The sequence below is a fragment of the Hypanus sabinus genome, chromosome 9, assembly GCF_030144855.1.
Source record: "Hypanus sabinus isolate sHypSab1 chromosome 9, sHypSab1.hap1, whole genome shotgun sequence".
In the NCBI taxonomy this organism is placed as follows: domain Eukaryota; kingdom Metazoa; phylum Chordata; class Chondrichthyes; order Myliobatiformes; family Dasyatidae; genus Hypanus; species Hypanus sabinus.
The window spans coordinates 80765232-80791108 of NC_082714.1; the positions used below are offsets into that span (position 1 = coordinate 80765232).

Genomic DNA, 25877 nt, shown 5'->3' on the forward strand with positions numbered 1-25877 from the left:
ACACACAGAGACCCCAGTGGAGGTCAGGACTTAACCTGGAATGGGTGTACTGCAGTCGAGACCACTGTCGGAGGTATCTGGTCGGGGGAGGTTGGGGGTGTTATCTTGCTGTGTCAGAAATCAGTAGGAGCAGTGACAGGATGGGGGTTCTGAGTTTTCAAGTCAGGAGCCACAACTGACCATGACCGTCCATTCCTCGACTCCTTCCTTCCCCTCTCCCTGCAGGTGGTCGTAAGTCAGTGCGGCAGTCGACCACAGAGCACACCCGGCTGACGTACCTGCGGGTGCAGGAGCGCCAGGTGCAGCCCCGCCGCCTTCGCAAGGCGCCGCACGCAGAGACCCACCAGCTCAGCCAGGAGGAGCTGCTGGCGGAGGCCAAGCTCACCGAAGAGATCAACCTGCGCTCCCTGGGTAGGTTCAGAAGCACAGGGCTGCCCGCTCAGCACATGCTCATCCCGCCCGATGGTTAGAGCTGCTGCCTCGTGGATTCGACCCCCACTTCCAGTGTCGAGTGTGCATGTGTGTCAGTCTGTGTGTGTGTGTGTATCTTTGTTTGCACACGTGTTTGGTCTGTCTTTGTGTGTGTGATTTGCATCTTCTCCCTGTGATTGTGTGAGTGTCCCCCTCAGGTGTTCCATTTCCCTCCCCCGTCCCAAAGATGCGACTCACCTAATTTTCCAATGTCTCTTGCCCAAAGACAAGACGCATGTCAGGACACTCCACTTCCATGGGTGAGTGCATCTCCCACAACAGTCAAGATGCTTGACTCCACAAGGCAGCATCCACAAACACTAGCTCACCACCTGTCGGGGTGAGGGGAAAGAGAATCTCCAGGGCGGGTGGGGTCTTTAATTATGCTGGCTGCTTTCTCAAGGCAGAGTGAAGGCTGGTTTCCATGATGTACTGAATTGTGCCCACAGTTCTCTCGTGGCCCGAATATGTTCTCTGTGATGCACTGTAAAAAAAGATTGGTGAGGACGTGCTGAATTCCTTATCCTCCTGAGGAGGAGAAACATCAGTGGACTTTTGCATCCAGCACAGCAAAGTAATGTAGTGCAGTGGTCCCCGACCACTGGGCCACAAAGCGTGTGCTACCGGGCCGTGAGGAAACAATATGAAGCGAGCGATATGAGTCAGTTGGGGACCACTGATGTATTCAGTCAGCCCCGATCAAGTAGAGACTTGAACAAACTTCCATAGATGCAGAGTGGAGAGTGTGGGTTGGTACGGAAACACCACTGCCCGGGAACAGAATCGTCTACCGAAAGTGGTGGACACAGCCCAGTCCATCACAGGCAAAGCCCTCCCCACCATTGACATGGAGCGCTGCAACAAGCAAAGCAGCGTCCATCTGGGCCATGCTCTCTTTGCTGCTACCATCGGGCAGAGGCACCCACACCACCCGTGTTACCAGTAAGGACAAATTCACTCACCTCAGCTCTAATTGATTCCACGACTAACAGACTCACTTTCAAGGTCTTTACAACTCACGTCCTCAGTGCTATTTTTATTTGCAGTTTGTCTTTTGCACATTAGTTGTTTGTCAGTTTTTGTTCATGTATGCTGTTTCATAAAGTTATATTGTATGTCCCTTTTCCTGTGAATGCCTGTAAAAATGAATCATATGGTAGTGTATGTACTTTGATAATAAACTTACTTTGAACTCTGAGTGATGGGATAGTCTAGAGGGACTGAAGGTCCTCCAAGTGACCGTGCTGTAAATGCTTAACTGTGCTGGGAGCTCTCTGTCTGATCTCTCTCGCCCTCCCCACATAGAACTTTTCAGACTCGATGGTGTGGTTAGCGTTACACTTTACAATGCCAGTTCCTCCTGCTCTCTGTGACCATAAAGTACGGTGACACTTGTATCCAGCACAATCTTTGGAAACTGTTGGCCGTTGACACTGTGTGTTTTGATGTACTTGACAAAAGTTAACCTTTGACTCTTTTATCCCACTCCTGCAGAGAACTACGAGCGGCTGGAGGCGGACAAGAAGAAGCAGGTGCTGAAGAAGCGGAGGTGCGTGGGACCCACGATCCGTTTCCATTCCGTCACCATGCCGCTGGTCACTGAGATCAACGTAAAGGAGGAAAACGTGGATGTAGAAGGGTGAGTGGGGGGCCATGTGGAGAGGGAGGGGAGGGGATGATGGCTCCCCTGCTTTCCATGAAATGCAGGATCGGTATTCACTCACAAGGTGGTGATTGTGGGAGATTTTAATTTTCCACACGTAGACTGGGAAGCTCATTCTGTAAAAGGGCTGGATGGTTTAGAGTTTGTGAAATGTGTGCAGGATAGTTTTTTGCATACATAGAAATACCGACTAGAGATGGGGCAGTGTTGGATCTCCTGTTAGGGAATGCGATAGGTCAGCTGACAGATGTATGTGTTGGGGAGCACTTCGGGTCCAGTGATCACAATAGCATTAGCTTCAATATAATTATGGAGAAGGACAGGACAGGACCTAGAGTTGAGATTTTTGATTGGAGAAAGGCTAACTTTGAGGAGATGCGAAGGGATTTAGAGAGAGTGGATTGGGTCAAGTTGTTTTATGGGAAGGATGTAATAGAGAAATGGAGGTCATTTAAGGGTGAAATTATGAGGGTACAGAATCTTTATGTTCCTGTTAGGTTGAAAGGAAAGGTTAAAGGTTTGAAAGCACCATGGTTTTCAAGGGATATTAGAAAATTGGTTCGGAAAAAGATGGATGTCTACTATAGATATAGGCAGCATGGAGTAAAGGAATTGCTCGAGGAATATAAAGAATGTAAAAGGAATCTTAAGAAAGAGATTAGAAAAGCTAAAAGAAGATACGAGGTTGGTTTGGCAAATAAGGTGAAAGTAAATCCGAAAGGTTTCTACAGTTATATTAAAAGCAAGAGGATAGTGAGGGATAAAATTGACCCCTTAGAGAATCAGAGTGGTCAGCTATGTGTGGAGCCGAGGGAGATGGGAGAGATTTTGAACGATTTCTTCTCATCGGTATTCACTAAGGAGAAGGATATTGAATTGTGTAAGATGTGGGAAACACGTAAGGAAGTTATGGAACCTATGACAATTAAAGAGGTGGAAGTACTGGCGCTTTTAAGAAATTTAAAAGTGGATAAATCTCCGGGTTCTGACAGGATATTCCCCAGGACCTTGAGGGAAGTTTGTGTAGAAATAGCAGGAGCTCTGACGGAGATCTTTAAGATGTTATTAGAAACGGGGATTGTGCCGGAGGATTGGCGTATTGCTCATGTGGTTCCATTGTTTAAAAAGGGTTCTAGAAGTAAGCCTAGCAATTATAGACCTGTCAGTTTGACATCAGTGGTGGGTAAATTAATGGAAAGTATTCTTAGAGATAGTATTAATAATTATCTGGATAGACAGGATCTGATTAGGAGTAGCCAGCATTTGTGCGTGGTAGGTCATGTTTGACAAACCTTATTGAATTTTTTGAAGAAGTTACAAGGAATGTTGACGAGGGTAAGGCAGTGGATGTAGTCTATATGGACTTCAGCAAAGCCTTTGACAAAGTTCCACATGGAAGGTTAGTTAAGGAGGTTCAGTCGTTAGGTATTAATGCTGGAGTAATAAAATGGATTCAACAGTGGCTAGATGGGAGATGCCAGAGAGTAGTGGTGGATAATTGTTTATCGGGATGGAGGCCGGTGACTAGCGGGGTGCCTCAGGGATCTGTTTTGGGCCCAATGTTGTTTGTAATATACATAAATGATCTGGATGATGGGGTGGTAAATTGGATTAGTAAGTATGACGATGATACTAAGGTAGGAGGTGTTGTGGATAATGAGGTGGATTTTCAAAGCTTGCAGGGAGATTTATGCCGGTTAGAAGAATGGGCTGAATGTTGGCAGATGGAGTTTAATGCTGAGAAGTGTGAGGTTCTACATTTTGGCAGGAATAATCCAAATAGAACATACAGAGTAAATGGTAGGGCATTGAGGAATGCAGAGGAACAGAGAGATCTAGGAATAACTGTGCATAGTTCCCTGAAAGTGGAGTCTCATGTAGATAGGGTGGTGAAGAGGGCTTTTGGAACGCTGGCCTTTATAAATCAAAGCATTGAGTACAGAAGTTGGGATGTAATGTTAAAATTGTACAAGGCATTGGTAAGGCCAAATTTGGAATATTGTGTGCAGTTCTGGTCACCGAATTATAGGAAAGTTATCAATAAATTAGAGAGAGTGCAGAGACGATTTACTAGGATGTTACCTGGGTTTCAGCACTTAAGTTACAGAGAAAGGTTGAACAAGTTAGGTCTCTATTCATTGGAGCGTAGAAGGTTGAGGGGGGATTTGATCGAGGTATTTAAAATTTTGAGAGGGATAGATAGAGTTGATGTGAATAGGCTGTTTCCATTGAGAGTAGGGGAGATTCAAACGAGAGGACATGATTTGAGAGTTAGGGGGCAGAAGTTTAAGGGAAGCACGAGGGGGTATTTCTTTACTCAGAAAGTGATAGCTGTGTGGAATGAGCTTCCTGTAGAAGTAGTGGAGGCCAGTTCAGTTGTGTCATTTAAGGTAAAATTGGATAGGTATATGGACAGGAAAGGAGTGGAGGGTTATGGGCTGAGTGCGGGTAGGTGGGACTAGGTGAGATTAAGAGTTCGGCACGGACTAGGAGGGCCGAGATGGCCTGTTTCCGTGCTGTGATTGTTATATGGTTATATGGTAGATTGGTTTATTATTGTCACACGTGCAAAACTCTGTTTTGAATGCCATCCATTGTGTTGCATCAGTACTTTGAGATAACCCAAGTGAAAACAACAACAGAATGCAGAACAAGTGTTATTGTTGCAAAGAAAGTGCAGTGCAGACAGGCACTAAGGTACAAGGGCCATAACGAGTTAGATTGTGCTGTTAAGAGCCCATCGTGTTGTACTAGAGGTAGAAGCTGTCCTTCAGCCCTGTGGTACATGCTTTCTGGGTTTTTATCTTGTACAGTAACAAAGAACCTTTGACCTCACAGTCTGACTCATTGGACTCTACTACTATCAGCTCCTACCTCCTGCTGCGTTCTGTGAAAGCACATAGCACCTGGCTCAAGGACAGCTTCTATCCCACTTTTATAAGAGCATTGAGTAGTTCCCCAGCACAATAAGATTGTCTCTTGACCTCACAATCTTCCTCGTCTTGGCCCTTGCACCTTATTGTCTGCCTGCGCTGCACTTTCTGTGTAACTGTGACACTTCATTCTGCATTCTGTTACTGTGTTCCCTTGGACTACCTCAGTCTATCGAGGTGCTGAAGTACTCTGTACAGATGGCATGCAAAACAATGTTCAATGGGTTATTGTCACATGTACTAATTACAGTGAGAAACTTAAAGTTATCCATTTTGTCATACAAGGGGTCCGTTAAGTAGTGTTCTAACAGTGAGGAAGCAGCTGTCCTTGAATGTGGTGGTAGTACATCATTTTAGGCTTTTTATTTACCGCCCTTTGGGAGGGAGAAGAAGAGGGAATGTTCATTGTTGGAGGGGTATTTGATCATGTTGGCTGCTACACTGAGGCAGTGAGAAGTGTAGACAGTTCATTGAGGGAAGGCTGCTTTTAAGCTTCCAGAGAGTTACTGGAGCCACATTCACACAAGCAAGTGGAAAGCGTCCTGTCATACTCTGACCAATGCCTTGTAGAGCTCTGGACAATGTCAGGGTGGATTTTGGTAGGCATTTGGAAAGGTCCTTCATGGAAGACATCCAGAAGAATATGCATGGGATCTCTGGTGAATAGGCTGTTTGCATTCAGACAGGGTCTTATTCTGGCTGGAGGTCTATGTCTAGTGATGTTCTGCAGAGATCTACATTGGCACATCTGCTGTTTGTGATCGATATAAATGAAAATGTAGATGGGTAGCTTAGTGAGTTTTCAGGTGATACAAAATTTGGTGGTGTGGACAGTGTAGAAGGTTGTAAAAAGGTACAGCAGAGATACACTGTAGATTAGGTGCAGATAAAGGCAGAGAACTGGCAAATGGAGTTAAACGCAGCTAAATATGAAGTGTTGAATGTAAAGTACACTGTTAGAGCAATTCCTTTAACAAGTGTGGAGAGCAGAGTCCAAGTTCATAGCTGCCAGAAAGCGGCCACACGGGTTGATATGATGGCAAAGAAGGCGTATGGCATGCTTGCCTTCATCAGCCGAGGGAAATTATGTTGCAGCTTTATAAAACTCTGGTTAGGCCGCATCTGGAGCTTTGCATTCGTTTCTGTTCAAACCATTACAGGAAGGATGTGGAGGCTTTAGAGAGGGTGCAGAAGAGGTTCAGCAGAATGCTGCCTGGATTGGAGGATATGAGCTAAAAGGAGAGGTTGGACAGACTTGGGTTGTTTTCTGTAGAGCAGTCAGGGTGAGGAGAGGCCTGATAGAAGTCTGTGGGATTATGAGAAGCAGTGATAGAATAGACAGTCAGTATCCTCTTCCCAGGATTGAAGGATCTAATACTAGAGGAGGACAGGCACTTCAAAGTTCACAGTAAAATTCAATATCGAAGTACATATATGTCACCACATGCAACCCTGAGATTCTTTTTTTCTGCGGGCATACTTAGCAAACCTGTAGAACAGTAACTGTAAACAGGATCTGTAAACTGTAAACAAATTGTAAATGCAGATAAGGTGAGAAGGAGAAAGTTCAAAGGAGGTGTGTTGAACAAGTTTTTTTTTTACATAGAGCGGTGGGAGACTGGAGTGTGTTGCCAGGGTGGTGGTGAAGGCAGATACCATAGGGGCCTTCAAGAAACTCTTAAGGCACATGAATGGAAGGATATAGACAATTGTGTAGGCAAAAGAGATTAGTTGGACAACTGATTACTAATTTCATTAGTTTGGCACAAGATTGTGGGGCAAAGGGCCTATTTCTGTGCTGTAGACTTTGTGTCTGATCTCAGGAGTGTATGATTGGATAGTATAGAGGGAGTTTCACTCTGTATCTGACTCCGGGAGTGTGTGATGGGACGGTGTGGAGGGAGTTTCACTCTGTGTCTGACCCCAGGAGTGTGTGATGGGACGGTGTGGAGGGAGTTTCACTCTGTGTCTGACCCCAGGAGTGTGTGATGGGACAGTGTGGAGGGAGTTTCACTCTGTGTCTGACCCCGGGAGTGTGTGATGAGACAGTGTGGAGGGAGATTCACTCTGTGTCTGACCCCGGGAGTGGGTGATGGGACGGTGTGGAGGGAGTTTCACTCTGTGTCTGACCCCAGGAGTGTGTGATGGGACAGTGTGGAGGGAGTTTCACTCTGTGTCTGACCCCGGGAGTGTGTGATGGGACGGTGTGGAGGGAGTTTCATTCTGTGTCTGACCCCGGGAGTGTGTGATGGGACGGTGTGGGAGGGAGATTCACTCTGTGTCTGACCCTGGGAGTGTGTGATGGGACGGTGTGGAGGGAGTTTCACTCTGTGTCTGACCCCGGGAGTGTGTGATGGGATGGTGGAGAGGGAATTTCACTCTGTGTCTGACCCCGGGAGTGTGTGATGGGACGGTGTGGGAGGGAGATTCACTCTGTGTCTGACCCTGGGAGTGTGTGATGGGACGGTGTGGAGGGAGTTTCACTCTGTGTCTGACCCCGGGAGTGTGTGATGGGATGGTGGAGAGGGAATTTCACTCTGTGTCTGACCCCGGGAGTGTGTGATGGGATGGTGTGGGAGGGAGATCCACTCTGTGTCTGACCCTGGGAGTGTGTGATGGGACGGTGGAGAGGGAATTTCACTCTGTGTCTGACCCCGGGAGTGTGTGATGGGATGGTGTGGGAGGGAGATTCACTCTGTGTCTGACCCTGGGAGTGTGTGATGGGACGGTGTGGAGGGAGTTTCACTCTGTGTCTGACCCCGGGAGTGTGTGATGGGACGGTGTGGAGGGAGTTTCATTCTGTGTCTGACCCCGGGAGTGTGTGATGGGACGGTGTGGGAGGGAGATTCACTCTGTGTCTGACCCCGGGAGTGTGTGATGGGACGGTGTGGAGGGAGTTTCATTCTGTGTCTGACCCCGGGAGTGTGTGATGGGACGGTGTGGAGGGAGTTTCACTCTGTGTCTGACCCCGGGAGTGTGTGATGGGATGGTGGAGAGGGAATTTCACTCTGTGTCTGACCCCGGGAGTGTGTGATGGGACGGTGTGGGAGGGAGATTCACTCTGTGTCTGACCCTGGGAGTGTGTGATGGGACGGTGTGGAGGGAGTTTCACTCTGTGTCTGACCCCGGGAGTGTGTGATGGGATGGTGGAGAGGGAATTTCACTCTGTGTCTGACCCCGGGAGTGTGTGATGGGATGGTGTGGGAGTGAGATTCACTCTGTGTCTGACCCTGGGAGTGTGTGATGGGACGGTGTGGAGGGAGTTTCACTCTGTGTCTGACCCCGGGAGTGTGTGATGGGACAGTGTGGAGGGAGTTTCACTCTGTGTCTGACCCCGGGAGTGTGTGATGGGACGGTGTAGAGGGAGTTTCACTCTGTGTCTGACCCCGGGAGTGTGTGATGGGACGGTGTAGAGGGAGTTTCACTCTGTGTCTGACCCCGGGAGTGTGTGATGGGATGGTGTAGAGGGAGTTTCACTCTGTGTCTGACCCCGGGAGTGTGTGATGGGACAGTGTGGAGGGATTTTCACTCTTGTGTCCGACCCCGGGAGTGTGTGATGGGACAGTGTAGAGGGATTTTCACTCTTGTGTCCGACCCCGGGAGTGTGTGATGGGACGGTGTAGAGGGATTTTCACTCTGTGTCCGACCCCGGGAGTGTGTGATGGGATGGTGTGGAGGGATTTTCACTCTGTGTCCGACCCCGGGAGTGTGTGATGGGACGGTGTGGAGGGAGTTTCACTCTGTGTTGACCCCGGGAGTATGTGATGGGATGGTACAGACTGAGCCCCTGAACGTCCATATCTGATCTCTCTATCATTCTTTCTCCCTCTGCAGGCTGGACCATGACCCACAGCCGACATCGGAGCAATCCCAGACACCGGTGCTGGCCCCCGTGGGGAGGTGCCTGCGCAACTTCATCACGTTCAGCGATGACGCCACCTTTGAACGAGCCTTCCCCAAGGCCAAGCTGCCTCGGGTTCCGGCCCGCGAGCTCTGCCCCGTCACCCATAAGCCAGCCCTCTACCGTGACCCCATCACCGACATCCCGTACGCCAACACCCGGGCTTTCAAGATCATTCGCGAAGCCTACAAGAAGTACATCACGGCGCATGGGCTGCCCAGCTCGCAGGGTAGCTCACAGCCCGAGCAGGCTGGCCGCAACCGCCAGAGGATCATCATCAAACAGGCGGCACCCCCAACCTGAAGGGAGAGGGGAGTGTTGGGGTGGGGGCTGTATGGGAGGGGAGTACTTTCTGGCCCCCTCCCACTCTCCCTCTGATCCGAAGAAAGATGTATCATCACTTCCTGGGACGGTGTAGGGGGAAGCTTCACTCTTCATCTGAACACGTGAGTGTGTGATGAGACTGGATGGAGGGAGCTTCAGTCTGTGCCTGAAGTCCTGGGAGTGTGTAATAGGACTTGTAGAGGTCCCAGAACTCTAGGCTCCCAACTACTCTATGACTGACCCCAAGAGTACGAGATGGGACAGTGTAGAGGGAGCTTCACTCTGTCTGGTTGAGTTTGTCACATCCACCTGCCAGGGGCAGTGTGTGGCAGAAATAACAATCCTTTTTATATTCACAGCCTACCTTTATGCCCCTAAAAATGTCATTTTTAAATAATAAATCTACAAAATGATTACAAGTTGTTCCTCTTTGTAAAAACTTGTAGGTTCTACCGCTGAAGATATTTTGGAACTTTCTGAGATTGCAGTGAATGATGGTGGAAACTTTGCAAAATCCTCCTAGAACAGTGTGAAGGAGAGAGGTTCAAGGTCTAGCCCTGGGACAGATATTCCCCTGTTATTCAAGTCACCTTTCAAAGACCAGGAGCCCTTCTGTTCCTCAGTTTCCTGCTTGGATCTGGATGCAGTCTATATCTGGAGTAGCATGGGGCTATGGCTGCCTTACACCGAGAGCTCTCCCAGTTTACAGTCTCCCATTTCCCAGAGGAACCCTCCCCCCCATTGTAACTGCCCATGGGTTTGTGAATGGTCGAGGCTTCCATTTTTCTTAACCTTTTTGTCCATTCCATTCCATGCAGGACAGAAACAGAACCCACAGGGTCCACGCTGTCTGAGCTGATTTCAATTTAATCTCCCCACCGTTCCACCCCTCACCCACACACGACAGGGGGTTGCACACAGCAGCCTATTAACCCACCAACTCTGGATGTCATTATGTTCTGGCAGGGAAAGTAAACTCAGTTTTAAATTCTAGGCACGTGTGTGCGCTCATTTGTACACACACAGACATACGTAGCAGCAGAGATCAGGATCGAACCTGGAACCTTAAAGCTGTGAGGCAGCGACTCCACCTGCCGCGCCAACTTGGGGTACGGGTGGCAGTGGAGGAGTAAATTATTGGGTTACAAATCAGACTGGATTCAGAAGGGTAAAACTGTAATTGCCTCACACTTGTCCACCAACCTTGGATTACTGAATGAATGTTTTTTTAAAGAGCACCACCATCATCCCCAAGTTAGTGTAACAAAATCTCAACTTGTAAAAGAACACTACCTTTGAACGCTGTACCTCGGGTATCACTCCAAGAAATCTAGTTGTGCATCTATAAGATTGAGATATGTGTTTTGTTTGTTTGGATTCAGAATTGGTTTGCCCATAGATGACAGAGGCAGTAGTGGAGGGGTGTCCGCTGACCAGAGCTGAGCCACAGGGATCAGTGTTGGGACCTCTGATGTTTTTTGAAATCTTTAAATGACGTGGAGTTAGATGTAGATGATGAGTTAGTAACTTAGCAGGTGACACAAAGGTTAGTGGTGGTGTGGACAGTGAAGGTTGTCAAAGGATACGGCAGGATATAGATTGATTATTGACATGAAAGATGGAGTTTAATCCACACAAGTGTGAGGTATTGCACTTTGGCAGGACATTTAACACCATGGGTGTACAGAGGAACATTAGGGTTCAAGGCCAGGTCTGGAAGGCAAGGCCTATTGGCTGAAGCCAAATCTGTGAATCTCTGCCCGTCTGCTGGGGAGATCAAGGCCTGGTGTCTTCAGGCCCAAGTCTGTGTCTGCTGGAGGGCTGTCCTGGGCTTAAAGGGCTGTGGACGTGCTTGGGAGGGAGCGAGGAACAGGACTTGTTTTTGTTGTTGGTTGCTTGCCGATGTACAGGCGGAAGCTAAAACAAGAGGCGGCCATAGTTAAAACTGTCCACTTTGGGTCCGACCAGTTGGCCTCCATGCTGCGACACTGCTTTGATGACGTCAACCGGAATGTCTTCCATGATGAGGATGTCTCCAAGTTCACTTGCTTCATCCGGAAGTGCATCGACGATGTTCCCCAGAAGTCAGTCAGGATCTTCCGAACCCGAAACCCTGGATCGATAGTTCCGTGCGAGCAGCACTTACAGCGCGACATCGAGTTTACATCGCTGACGATCAACTAGAGCTGAAGAAAAGCAGCTATGTTCTGCACAAAGCTATCAAGACTGAAAAACAACAATATAGGGAGAAGACTGAGTCAAGATTCACAACGAATAGCACATGTGACTTGTGGCGAGGGCATACCATCGCAGACTTTGAAGCCAAGCGTCGTGCTGCTGCCAAGTACAAGAGGACATGGCTTTAAAGTAAGGGGAGGGAAGTTCAAGGGGGATATTGGAAGGGTTTTCACTCAGAGAGTGGTTGGTGCGTGGAATGCACTGCCTGAGACAGTGGTGGAGGCAGATACACTAGTGAAGTTTAAGAGACTACTAGACAGGTATATGGAGGTTATATGGGAGGCAGGGTTTGAGGGTCGGCACAACATTGTGGGCCGAAGAGCCTGTAATGTGCTGTACTATTCTATGTTCTATGTTAACATAGCAGTCTCTTTGCCAGGTGAGCTCAATCGCTTTTACACTCGATTCAATGTCGCTAACTCAGTCTCCGAGGAAAGCCACCACTACAACCTGCAACCTGGTCATCTCTGAGGCTGGGGTACGCAGATATTTCCAATGCGTGGACAGTCACAAGGCTGTGGGACCAGACGGCATCCCAGGGCGAGTACTCAGGATGTGCGCAGCACAACTGGCAGGTGTGTTTACAGACATTTTTAATCTCTCCCTCCCCCAGTGTAGAGTGCCCTCCTGCTTCAAATTATCCTTCATTATCCCTGTACCAAAAAAGATAAAGGACAGACTGGCATCCGGTCGCACTCACCTCAATAATAAGCAAATGCTTTGAGAGGCTGGTCAAGGATTACATCTACAGCTTGTTACCACCCACACTGGACCCCCTACAATCCGCCTACCGACACAACCGATCGACAGATGACGCAATAATCACTGTCCTTACACATCTGGTGAAAAAGGATGCTTATGTGAGAATGCTGTTGGACTACAGTTCAGCACTCAACACCATAATTCCATTCAGGCTCGACAAGAAGCTCAGAGACCCTGGCCTTCACCCTGCCTTGTGCAGCTGGACCCTGGACTTCCTGTCAGGTCACTAGCAGGTTGCAAGAGCGGGCTCCCTCACCTCCACCCCTCTGAGTTTCAAAGCAGGAGCCCCTCAGGGCTGTGTATTGAGTCCCCTCCTTTACTCCCTGTACACCCATGACTGTATCACCACCCACAGCTCCAATCTGCTAATTAAATTTGCCGATGACACTACATTTATTGGCCTTGTCTCAAAACAAGGTGGCCCACAGGGAGGAAGTCATCTCTCTGACCTCCACAGTGGTGTCAAGAAAACAACCTCTCCCTCGACATCGCAAACACAAAGGAGCTGGTTGTGGATTAGAGGAGGAATGGAGACAGGCATCAATGGATCTGGGGTTGAGAGAGTAAACAGCTTCAGGTTCCTCAGCATCCACATCACCGAGGACCTCACGTGGTCTGTACACACCGGCTGTGTGGGGAAAAAGGCACAACAGCACCTCTTTCACCTCAGACGGTTGAGGGAGTTTGGTATGGGCCCCCAAATCCTCGGAACTTTCCACAGGGGAGCAATTGAGAGCATCCTGACTGGCTGCATCACTGCCTGGTATGGGAACTGTACTTCCCTCAATCGCAGGACTCTGCAGAGAGTGGTGCGGACAGCCCAGCACATCTGTAGATGTGAACTTCTCATGATTTAGGACATTTACAAAGACAGGTGTGTTTTAAAAAAAAGCCTGTAGGATCATTGGGGACCTGAGTCACTCCAACCACAATCTATTCCAGCTACTACCATCCGGGAAACAATACCGCTGCATTAAAGCCAGGATCAACAGGTTCCGGGATAGTTTCTTCCACCAGGCCATCAGACCGATGAACTCACACTGATTTGCATGTACTCTATATTAGATTGACTGTTCTATTTATTATAAATTACTATGATTGCACGTGGCACATTTAGATGGAGACGTAACATAGTAATTTTTACTCATGTATGTGAAGGATGTAAGAAATAAAGTCAATTCAATTCAATTTGTGTTCTGAACAACATAGCACACCCTCGAGTGGTTAATGCAAACAATACATTTCACTGTTTTGAGGAACTTTGAATCATAGTTCTGTCCAAGGTAAAGAAGGCATATGGCATGCTTGCCTGCATTGGTCAGGGCATTGAGTTCGAGAGACAGGAACACAGAAGGTTCTGCGGATGTTGGAAATCCAGAACATCACACACATAATGTCACTGGCACAGATGCTGCCTGACCTGAGACGGGAAGATGCGTTGCAGTTGCATGAAACTTTGTGCAGGCCGCACTTGGTATTGCATGTGATTCTGGATGCACTGTTACAAGGAAGGGTGTGGAAGCTTTGGAGAGGGAGCAGAAGAGATTCACTAGGATGCTCCTACATTAGAGGGCATGAGCTATAAGGAGAATTTGGACAAACTTGGCAGCACACTCAAAATGCTGGAGGAATCGGCAGGCCAGGCAGCGTCTATGGAAAAGAGTAAACAGTCGGCATTTCAGGCCGAGACCCTTCATCAGGATGGGAGAAAAATGAGGAGTCAGAGTAAGAAGGTTGAGGGGGGGTGAAAAGTATGAGTTAGTAGGTAATAGGTTAAACTGGGAGGGAAAGGGTGAAGCAGAGAGCTGGAAGTTGATTGGTGAAAGAGATGAGCTGGAGAAGGGAAAATGATAGGAGAGGACAGAAGGCTGTGGAAGAAAGGGAAGGGGAGGAGCACTAGAGGGGGTGAAGGGCAGGTAAGGAGATGTGAGAGAGGGAAGGGAATGGAAATGGTGGGGTGGGGGAAAATGGAGAAGCAATTCCAAATGTTTAAGAAATCGATGTACATGCCATCAGATTTGAGGCTACTCAGATGGAATATAAGGTGTTGCTCCTCCAATATGAGTGTGGCCTCATCTTGGCAGTAGAGGAGGCCATGGACTGATATGTTGGGATGGGAATGAAAAGTAGAATTGGACTGGGTGGTCACCGGGAGATTCCTCTTTCTGTCCTAAGGAGGGAAGGTGCTCGGCAAAGCGGTCTCCCAATCTGCATCCAGTCTCACCAATATACAGGATGCCGTACTGGGAGCACTGGGTACAGTAGATGACCCCAACAGTCAGGTGAAGTGTTGTGTCACCTGGAAGGGCTAGTGAGGGAGGAGGTGTAGGGTAGAGTGTGGCACTTGCTCTGCTTGCAAGGATAAGTGCCAGGAGGGAGAGGCGAACGGACTAGGGAGTGATCGATGTGGAAATTGTGTGTGGCGGGGGATGCCATGGGAAGTTACAGAGAATTATGTGCTGGAAGCGGAGGCTGGTGGGGTGGTAGGTGAGGACAAGAGGAACCCTATCCCTGGTGGAGCGGAGGGAGGGAATCCCCTTTCTTTGCAGAGGGAGAACATCTCCTTTATTCTGGAATGAAAAGCCTCATCTTGAGAGCAGATGCGGCTGAGATGGAGGGTCTTGAGAGAAAGGGGTGGCTATAGTCCAGGTAGCTGTGAGGGTTTGTGAGTGGACAAACTTGGAGCGCGGGAGGCTGAAGTGAGTCGGGGTACATGCTTTAATGTTTCAGTGTCTTCAACCCTACTGGAGGTGCGGTGAAGAGGGTGGAGAAATATCCTGCTCTCGAGGGGTCTTATCAGAAAGAATATTTAATAGGAAAGGTTTTCTGTGATATGGGTCAAATACAGATGAATGGAACTTGCTTAGATGGAAACTAAGCCACACCACATGACTAGACAACCGTCCCGAGCTCTCCTTTGGGACGCGGTGCAGAGAACGGGTTTACCTCAGCCGCCAGATGGCGCCTCCCCACCACAGCCAGCACGGGTCACCTCGCCTCTGCTGAGCAGACAGTTCTGCCGCCGGCCGGACTTGTTGACCAGACCTTTCCTCTTCCACCGGCACCGGGGGGTAAGCCCTTTCAAATTACTTCTGCTAACTTTAAACCAAAACTTTCTTTCTTGCAATCGGCTGCCTTCCTCCCCGGTTGCATTTAGTATCACGTTTTCTGCAGCTACGAGCCTGACAGATTATTTTAAACTTGCAAACAGGTATTTCCACGCGATCTCGGGCGTGGAATGAAAGAGGCGGACCCTAACTCCCGGACTCGATGCAATTAATTTTATAGAGTTTGCAAAAGCAAGTTTTATATTGCTGTATTTCAGTTTTAAGTTGTTTATCAATTTATCAGGATGTGTGTTACTGTAGCATCAGCAAATCGAAACCGTGTAGTGGGGAATTTGTCATTTCGCCTCTCTTGGTGCTGTGCTGTTATAGCCCCCACCCCCGTCTCCAATCCCTCCATGGGAGGAGGGGTGAGGGCTCCCCAGTTTGGTTATTGTGTAATGCCGCTCTCCTACTCGGTTATTAATGGACTAACAGCTCTGCGAGGCTTGTTCACCAGACGTGTATACAGAGAAGAGAGAGAAACATAGAACACAGGACTGAAACCGGCCCTTCGGCCCACTATGCCGAGTTAAGCTCATCTCTTCTGCCTGCCCATATCGCTCCCTTCCCTGCCGTTTCGTGTGTCTAACAGCCTCATGAACTCCTCTGTGGGATCTGCCTTCACTGCCACATCATTCCGGGCACCACCAGTCTATATGTGCAAAAAAAAAAGTGCCCTGTATACATCCCCCTTTCAGCCATGCCCTCTAACATTTGACACTTCCACCCTGGGGAGAAAGGTTCTGACTGTCTCCTCGATCTCTGCTTCTCATAAGTGTATAAACTTCTATCACATCTCCTGTCAGCCTCAGACACCCCAGAGAAAACTAGTTTGTCCAACCTCTCCTTATTGCACATGCCCTCAAGTCCAGGCAGGGTGAATCTCTTCTGCACCCTCTCCGAAGCCTCCACATCTTTCTTGGAATGGCCAGAACTGCAGGCAGTCTTCCAAATGCAATCTCTTCATAACATCCCATTTTCTACACGCAAAGGTCGGCACGTCAGACCTCATCACCTTGTCACTCCACTTTCAAGCCAGGTGCCCCCTTCGCCCCTTTGTCTCCCTGCAACACAAGAATTGTGCACTTGTACCACCAGGTTCCTCTGTTCTACAAGACCCTCCAGGGCACTACGGTTGTGCAAGATTCCCCCACCCCGCCCCTGCTGTAATTTATTAAAATGTAATACCTCACACTTTTCCTAGTCAAATTTCATTTGCCATTCCTTGGCCCACTTCCCCAGTTGATCCCAATCCTGTTGTAACCTTAGACAACCTTCTTCACAATCCACCGCACTGCCAGTGTTCATGTCGTTGCTCATGCCAAAAACAGCCTCATCCAAACTGTTCATACAAGGCGTGCCTGGCAGGGACAGAGGTGTGTGGGTATCTCAAAGGGTCAGAAGAGCGATTTGAATTGGAAGAGCTTTAACCTTAGGTCAATATTCCTTCAAAACCAGGCCCTGACCTCCTCCCAAAGTGTAACCCAATTAAAGTTCTTAAAGCTTTTGTGGACCACACAGTAACATAGTGGGCAAAGAGCTGTTGCATCACAACAGCAGGAACGTGGGTTCAAGCTGGACGTTGGCACTGTGTGTACGTCTGGGTGTGTGTGTGTATGCATGCGGAGGTGTGCGGGGGTATGTGCAGTTTGCCTGTTCTCTCTCTCTGACCATGTGGGTTTTGCCCAGGTGCTGCAGATCCTGCTGACACCTCGACGAGCACCAGCAGAAACGCACACAGTTAGTTGGCCACTGAATTGTTCCCCACCCCCTCAGCCCAGTGTGTGCGTGAGTGGAGTTTGGCGGAAAAATGAGCGGATAATAGGAGGATGAGTATAAATAGGTGGTTAATGGTTGGTACAGATTGAGTGGGCCAAAGGGCCTGTTTTTGTGCTGGATCTCTCTAACTAGAAAGGTGAAGAGGTCTCGGAAGGTTTGAGGATGCATTAGCCTGGCTCCGAGACTCTCAGAGGCACGCAGCACAGAAATAGGCCCTCTGGCCCAACGGGTCCATCCTGACCAAGTTTCTCATTCTTACCTAGTCCCATTTGCCTACATTTGGCCCATATCCCTCTAAACCTTTCCTATCCATGTACCTGTCCATATCCCTCTAAACCTTTCCTATCCGTGTACCTGACCATATTCCTCTGAACCTTTCCTATCCATGTACCTGTCCATATCCCTCCAAACCTTTCCTATCCATGTACCTGTCCATATCCCTCTAAACCTTTCCTATCTGTGTACCTGTCCACATCCCTCTAAACCTTTCCTATCCGTGTAACTGCCAACATCCCTCCAAACCTTTCCAATCCATGTACCTGTCCGTATCCCTCTAAACCTTTCCTATCCATGTACTTGTCCGTATCCCTCTAAACCTTTCCTATCCATGTACCTGTCCGTATCCCTCTAAACCTTTCCTATCCATGTACCTGTCCGTATCCCTCTAAACCTTTCCTATCTGTGTACCTGTCTGTATCCCTCGAAACCTTTCCTATCCGTGTACCTGTCCATATCCCTCTAAACCTTTCCTATCCGTGTACCTGTCCATATCCCTCTAAACCTTTCCTATCCGTGTACCTGTCCATATCCCTCTAAACCTTTCCTATCTGTGTACCTGTCCGTATCCCTCTAAACCTTTCCTATCCATGTACCTGTCCACATGTATCCCTCTAAACCTTTCCTATCTGTGTACCTGTCCACATCCCTCTAAACCTTTCCTATCCGTGTACCTGTCCGTATCCCTCTAAACCTTTCCCATCCGTGTACCTGTCCGTATCCCTCTAAACCTTTCCTATCCGTGTACCTGTCCGTATCCCTCTAAACCTTTCCTATCTCTGTACCTGTCCACATCCCTCTAAACCTTTCCTATCCGTGTACCTGTCCGTATCCCTCTAAACCTTTCCTATCTGTGTACCTGTCCGTATCCCTCTGAACCTTTCCTATCTATATACCTGTCCGTATCCCTCTAAACTTTCCCTATCCGTGTACCTGTCCATATCCCTCTGAACCTTTCCTATCCGTGTACCTGTCCGTATCCCTCTAAACCTTTCCTATCCGTGTACCTGTCCGTATCCCTCTGAACCTTTCCTATCCGTGTACCTGTCCGTATCCCTCTAAACCTTTCCTATCCGTGTACCTGTCTGTATCCCTCTGAACCTTTCCTATCCGTGTACCTGTCTGTATCCCTCTGAACTTTTCCTATCCGTGTCCCTGTCCGTATCCCTCTGAACCTTTCCTATCCGTGTACCTGTCCGTATCCCTCTAAACCTTTCCTATCGGTGTCCCTGTCTGTATCCCTCTGAACCTTTCCTATCGGTGTCCCTGTCTGTATCCCTCTGAACCTTTCCTATCCGTGTACCTGTCCGTATCCCTCTGAACCTTTCCTATCCGTGTACCTGTCCGTATCCCTCTAAACCTTTCCTATCCGTGTACCTGTCCACATCCCTCTAAACCTTTCCTATCTGTGTACCCGTCCTCATCCCTCTAAACCTTTCCTATCCGTGTACCTGTCCGTATCCCTCTAAACCTTTCCTATCCATGTACCTGTCGACATTTATCCCTCTAAACCTTTCCTATCTGTGTACCTGTCCACATCCCTCTAAACCTTTCCTATCCGTGTACCTGTCCGTATCCCTCTAAACCTTTACTATCTGTGTACCTGTCTGTATCCCTCGAAACCTTTCCTATCTGTGTACCTGTCCACATCCCTCTAAACCTTTCCTATCCGTGTACCTGTCAACATCCCTCCAAATCTTTCCTATCCATGTACCTGTCCGTATCCCTCTAAACCTTTCCTATCCATGTACCTGTCCGTAACCCTCTAAACCTTTCCTATCTCTGTACCTGTCCACATCCCTCTGAACCTTTCCTATCTGTGTACCTGTCCATATCCCTCTGAACCTTTCCTATCCGTGTACCTGTCCGTATCCCTCTGAACCTTTCCTATCCGTGTACCTGTCCGTATCCCTCTGAACCTTTCCTATCCGTGTACCTGTCCGTATCCCTCTAAACCTTTCCTATCTGTGTACCTGTCTGTATCCCTCTGAACCTTTCCTATCCGTGTCCCTGTCTGTATCCCTCTGAACCTTTCCTATCCGTGTACCTGTCCGTATCCCTCTGAACCTTTCATATCCGTGTACCTGTCCGTATCCCTCTGAACCTTTCCTATCCGTGTACCTGTCCGTATCCCTCTGAACCTTTCATATCCGTGTACCTGTCCGTATCCCTCTGAACCTTTCCTATCCGTGTACCTGTCCGTATCCCTCCAAACCTTTCCTATCCATGTACCTGTCCATATCCCTCTAAACCTTTCCTATCTGTGTACCTGTCCACATCCCTCTAAACCTTTCCTATCCGTGTAACTGTCAACATCCCTCCAAACCTTTCCTATCCATGTACCTGTCCGTATCCCTCTAAACCTTTCCTATCCGTGTACCTGTCCGTATCCCTCTAAACCTTTCCTATCCGTGTAACTGCCAACATCCCTCCAAACCTTTCCTATCCATGTACCTGTCCGTATCCCTCTAAACCTTTCCTATCCATGTACCTGTCCGTATCCCTCTAAACCTTTCCTATCCATGTACCTGTCCGTATCCCTCTAAACCTTTCCTATCCATGTACCTGTCCGTATCCCTCTAAACCTTTCCTATCTGTGTACCTGTCTGTATCCCTCGAAACCTTTCCTATCCGTGTACCTGTCCATATCCCTCTAAACCTTTCCTATCCGTGTACCTGTCCATATCCCTCTAAACCTTTCCTATCCGTGTACCTGTCCATATCCCTCTAAACCTTTCCTATCTGTGTACCTGTCCGTATCCCTCTAAACCTTTCCTATCCATGTACCTGTCCACATGTATCCCTCTAAACCTTTCCTATCTGTGTACCTGTCCACATCCCTCTAAACCTTTCCTATCCGTGTACCTGTCCGTATCCCTCTAAACCTTTCCCATCCGTGTACCTGTCCGTATCCCTCTAAACCTTTCCTATCCGTGTACCTGTCCGTATCCCTCTAAACCTTTCCTATCTCTGTACCTGTCCACATCCCTCTAAACCTTTCCTATCCGTGTACCTGTCCGTATCCCTCTAAACCTTTCCTATCTGTGTACCTGTCCGTATCCCTCTGAACCTTTCCTATCTATATACCTGTCCGTATCCCTCTAAACTTTCCCTATCCGTGTACCTGTCCATATCCCTCTGAACCTTTCCTATCCGTGTACCTGTCCGTATCCCTCTAAACCTTTCCTATCCGTGTACCTGTCCGTATCCCTCTGAACCTTTCCTATCCGTGTACCTGTCCGTATCCCTCTAAACCTTTCCTATCCGTGTACCTGTCTGTATCCCTCTGAACCTTTCCTATCCGTGTACCTGTCTGTATCCCTCTGAATTTTTCCTATCCGTGTCCCTGTCCGTATCCCTCTGAACCTTTCCTATCCGTGTACCTGTCCGTATCCCTCTAAACCTTTCCTATCGCTGTCCCTGTCTGTATCCCTCTGAACCTTTCCTATCGGTGTCCCTGTCTGTATCCCTCTGAACCTTTCCTATCCGTGTACCTGTCCGTATCCCTCTGAACCTTTCCTATCCGTGTACCTGTCCGTATCCCTCTAAACCTTTCCTATCCGTGTACCTGTCCACATCCCTCTAAACCTTTCCTATCTGTGTACCCGTCCTCATCCCTCTAAACCTTTCCTATCCGTGTACCTGTCCGTATCCCTCTAAACCTTTCCTATCCATGTACCTGTCGACATTTATCCCTCTAAACCTTTCCTATCTGTGTACCTGTCCACATCCCTCTAAACCTTTCCTATCCGTGTACCTGTCCGTATCCCTCTAAACCTTTACTATCTGTGTACCTGTCTGTATCCCTCGAAACCTTTCCTATCTGTGTACCTGTCCACATCCCTCTAAACCTTTCCTATCCGTGTACCTGTCAACATCCCTCCAAATCTTTCCTATCCATGTACCTGTCCGTATCCCTCTAAACCTTTCCTATCCATGTACCTGTCCGTAACCCTCTAAACCTTTCCTATCTCTGTACCTGTCCACATCCCTCTGAACCTTTCCTATCTGTGTACCTGTCCATATCCCTCTGAACCTTTCCTATCCGTGTACCTGTCCGTATCCCTCTGAACCTTTCCTATCCGTGTACCTGTCCGTATCCCTCTGAACCTTTCCTATCCGTGTACCTGTCCGTATCCCTCTAAACCTTTCCTATCTGTGTACCTGTCTGTATCCCTCTGAACCTTTCCTATCCGTGTCCCTGTCTGTATCCCTCTGAACTTTTCCTATCCGTGTCCCTGTCCGTATCCCTCTGAACCTTTCCTATCCGTGTACCTGTCCGTATCCCTCTGAACCTTTCATATCCGTGTACCTGTCCGTATCCCTCTGAACCTTTCCTATCCGTGTACCTGTCCTCATCCCTCTAAACCTTTCCTATCCGTGTCCCTGTCCGTATCCCTCTGAACCTTTCCTATCCATATACCTGTCTGTATCCCTCGAAACCTTTCCTATCCGTGTACCTGTCCGTATCCCTCTAAACCTTTCCTATCGGTGTCCCTGTCTGTATCCCTCTGAACCTTTCCTATCCGTGTACCTGTCCGTATCCCTCTAAACCTTTCCTATCGGTGTCCCTGTCTGTATCCCTCTGAACCTTTCCTATCCGTGTACCTGTCCGTATCCATCTAAACCTTCCCTATCCGTATCCCTCTAAACCTTTCCTATCGGTGTCCCTGTCTGTATCCCTCTGAACCTTTCCTATCCGTGTACCTGTCCGTATCCCTCTAAACATTTCCTATCCTTTTATCTGTCCGTATCCCTCTGAACCGCGTTTGAACCCGGGTCTCTGTGGTGGTGATATCACTGTGCTGTGATAACCGTAGTAACTCCTCGTCGTTCCAACAGGATCCACAGGTTCAATCCCACAATTTCCAACACAGGTTTTGCTGCCCCTGTCCTTGTGTTTCACTTCCCTCAACTAATTTCCCAAAGGAATTGTTCATCTCCAAAGCAGACCATCTTGGACGGCCCACCAGACTGTTTCTAGAGAGAGCAATCGCAGGGAAGTGAACTCTGGGTGCCTGACCTCACTGCAAGTCCAACCTGCCAGTTAAACCTGAATTTAAATTTGTTTTTTTAATCTCCTACGTATAGAATCAAACATGCAGAATCAGGCCCTTTGGCCCAACTCATCTAAGCTGATTCTGTAACCCCTCTGCGCTCTTTCTCCACCACTCCACCACGTCAATGCTGCTGTCACATATAGCGTCTGCCTGTAACCCTGCTTTGGGTCATGGGGAGCAGGTTGGGGCCAGGGTTCGGTTAGACACTGGTTAATGAGGCCAAGTAACCCGGTTAGCCATTATGTGGCTATCAGTGGTAGACAGCTAGTACTCGCCCATGGTTGTCCAGGAAACACCCCTGGGTCTTATCAGTGATATGCGTGGGTGTGGGGCCCTCTCAGCCAACCATGCACCCATGACGTGCGCCTGCCCTGGCTGTGCCTTGGGAATGGGTGCTCTATTGTGTACAGTAAGATCCATTTCGTTTTGGTAACATTAGAGTCACCGAGTCACATACCCTGCAAACAGGCCCTTTGGCCCAACTGGTTCTCATCGATCAAAGTTCCCTTCCAAACGAGTCCCATTTACCTGCTTTTGGCCCATATCCCTCCAAACCTTTCCTGTCCATGTCCCTCTAAACCTTTCCTATCTGTGTACCTGTCCGTATCCCTCTAAACCTTTCCTATCTGTGTACCTGTCCGTATCCCTCTAAACCTTTCCTATTCGTGTACCTGTCCGTATCCCTCTAAACCTTTCCTATCCGTGTACCTGTCCGTATCCCTCTAAACCTTTCCTATCCGTGTACCTGTCCGTATCCCTCTAAACCTTTCCTATCCGTGTACCTGTCCGTATCCCTCTAAACCTTTCCTATCCGTGTACCTGTCCGTATCCCTCTAAACCTTTCCTATCCGTGTACCTGTCCGTATCCCTCTAAACCTTTCCTATCTCTGTACCTGTCCACATCCCTCTAAACCTTTCCTATCCGTGTACCTGTCCGTATCCCTCTAAACCTTTCCTATCTGTGTACCTGTATGTATCCCTCTGAACCTTTCCTATCCGTGTACCTGTCCGTATCCCTCTAAACCTTTCCCATCTGTGTACCTGTCTGTATCCCCCTAAACCTTTCCTATCCGTGTACCTGTCCGTATCCCTGTAAACCTTTCCTATCTGGGTACCTGTCCGTATCCCTCTAAACCTTTCCTATCTGTGTACCTGTCCATATCCCTCTAACCTCTCCTATCCATGTACCTGTCCTGTTTTGTCTGGTTCTTGATTCCCAACACAGAGAAAAATCATGTGTGCATTCACCCTATCTCTGCACCTCATGATATTATACACCTTTATAAGGTCACCCCTCAGTCCCTTGTACTTCAAGGATCCAAGTCTTTCCCTGTCTAACTTCTCCCCTTAACTCAGGCCCTCGATTCTTGGCAACATCCTCATAAATCAGTTCTGTACCCTCTCAGCTGAATCTCATCGCTCCTGTAGCTGGGTGACACGATGTTCCAGGTGTGGTGTCGCCAGCCTCCTGTTGAACTGTAACGTGGCATCCCGACTCCTACACTCAGTGCCCTGACTGATGAAGGCCAGCATGGTGAACTGTACCAGAGTCTCCACTTTTCAGGGAACCATGTACATGTGCAGTTGTTACATAATGCTCCCCGGGGTCCTGCCGTTCACCGAGGGGAGAGTGGTGCATTTCTTCTCAAACTTTCCCTCTTCATTCTCTTTTGAAATTGAGGGTAACCTGTTCCAGGTATCTACCAGCATTGTCCCAGCTGTGTTGGAAGGTGTGCGTGTGGATCACTCCTTCCCCTCCACCATTCCCGAATAGTTCATGAATCGAGGGCTCCTGTTGGTCGGGGTCACAACGTTGCGAGTGCAGCCTCACCACTGTCTCGTTGAACTCCACCTCACCGTCTGCCTGTGATGCCACGTCCCTCTGCTCTGCAACACTTGGGGTTGAATGATGTCCAAGGGGTGAACTGGACGGGTGTGGGTGGGGAATGGGGTCAGATGCTGGAGAAATGGCCCTTTCAGATAGGTTCTGGGATATGGTTTTGGAAAGGGGATTAGGATATGTCATGTTCTGAATCAGATCTGTTAAAACTTACGTAGGTGATGGAATGTGTTGTTCTGTGGCAGCAGTGCAGGGCAAAGACCAAGAATTTCTATAAATCACAAATAACCAAACAAAAGGAGGAATGAGGTCACGTTCATCGCCCATGCAGAAATGTGATGGTGTAGGGAAGGAAGCTGTTCCCGAATCATTTTGTGTGTGTGTTGAGGCTCCCTGATAGTAATTAGGAGAAGAGGCCCTGTCCCGGATGGTGAGGGTCTGAGGGTTCTTAATGATGCCACCTTCTGGAGGTACTGCCAGTTGAAGATGTCCTCAATGGTGGAGAAGGATGGAAATGGCTGAATCTACAACCTTTTTCAACCTCTTGCGATGCCGTGCATTGGAGTCTCCAAGTCAGGCTGTGATAGTCAGTCAGAATCCTCTCTACCATAACCTGTAGCACTTGGTAAGAGTTTCTCCAAAGACTCTTCTCAAATACCAAATCTTCTCAAATGTCTATTAAGGTGGAGCCCCTGATGTGTGATTCTATCCTGCTGGGCCCAGGGTAGATCCTCTGAGGTGTTGATGCCCAAGAACTTGAAGCTGCTCCCCCTTTCAACCACAGGCTCCTCGATGAGGACTGGTGTGCGTGCGTTCTCCTGACTTCCCCTTCCTGAAGTCCACAGTCAATTCCTCGGCCTTAGTGATGTTGAGTGCAGGTTTGTTGTTGCAACACCACTCAACCAGCCGATCTGGCTCACTCCTGTACTTCTCTTTGTCACAGTCTGAAATTCTGCTGGCAACGGTGGTGAATTTGAGCTGTGCCGAGCCATACAGTCATGGTGCAGAGTAGAGCAGTGGGCTAAGCACATGTCTTTGAGGTGCACAGGTGTTGATTATCAGCGAAGAGGAGATGTAACTAATAGGAAGGGAGAAAAGAGAGGGGTGGAGAGAGAAAGAGGATGGGAGGAGAGAGGGAGGGAAACCAACAGACCCTGCAGAAGTGATAGCATAGTGTGACGCCATTACCGGCCAGAGCGTCGGAGTTTGGAGTTTTATCCCAATATCCTCTGTAAGGAGTCTCTGTACATCCTCCACGTGGAATGTGAGGGATTTTTCCGGGTGCTCCGGTTTCCTCTCACAGCCCAAAGATGTACCAGGGTAGCAGGTTAATTGGTTGTTGTAAATGATCCTGTGATTAGGTTAGGATTAAATCAGGGTTGTCGGGGCTTTCTGGGTGGTGTGGCTCAAATGTTCGGAATGGCTATTCCACATTGAATCTCTAACTCATAATCATCAGAAAGTGGGAGGGAACTGGAGCGTCGGGCAGAAAACCCACACATTTCACATGGAGGACGTACATG

The 25877-nt window shown here is 48.5% G+C and overlaps 2 protein-coding genes across 2 annotated transcripts in view; both read left to right on the top strand.

Annotated features, from left to right (window-relative positions):
- Positions 1 to 13466, top strand: part of vps72b (vacuolar protein sorting 72 homolog b) — a 31699-nt gene extending 18233 nt beyond the window's left edge. Inside the window, exons 4-6 of the mRNA XM_059979981.1 lie at positions 226 to 411; positions 1966 to 2110; positions 8902 to 13466. Coding sequence (XP_059835964.1) covers positions 226 to 411; positions 1966 to 2110; positions 8902 to 9271 — 701 coding nt within the window. The 3' untranslated portion in view covers positions 9272 to 13466. The remainder of the gene's footprint in view (positions 1 to 225; positions 412 to 1965; positions 2111 to 8901) is intronic.
- Positions 13467 to 15308: 1842 nt separating this feature from the next.
- Positions 15309 to 25877, top strand: part of tmod4 (tropomodulin 4 (muscle)) — a 59304-nt gene continuing 48735 nt past the window's right edge. Inside the window, exon 1 of the mRNA XM_059978690.1 lies at positions 15309 to 15363. The gene's annotated coding sequence lies outside the window, so the exon portion shown is untranslated. The remainder of the gene's footprint in view (positions 15364 to 25877) is intronic.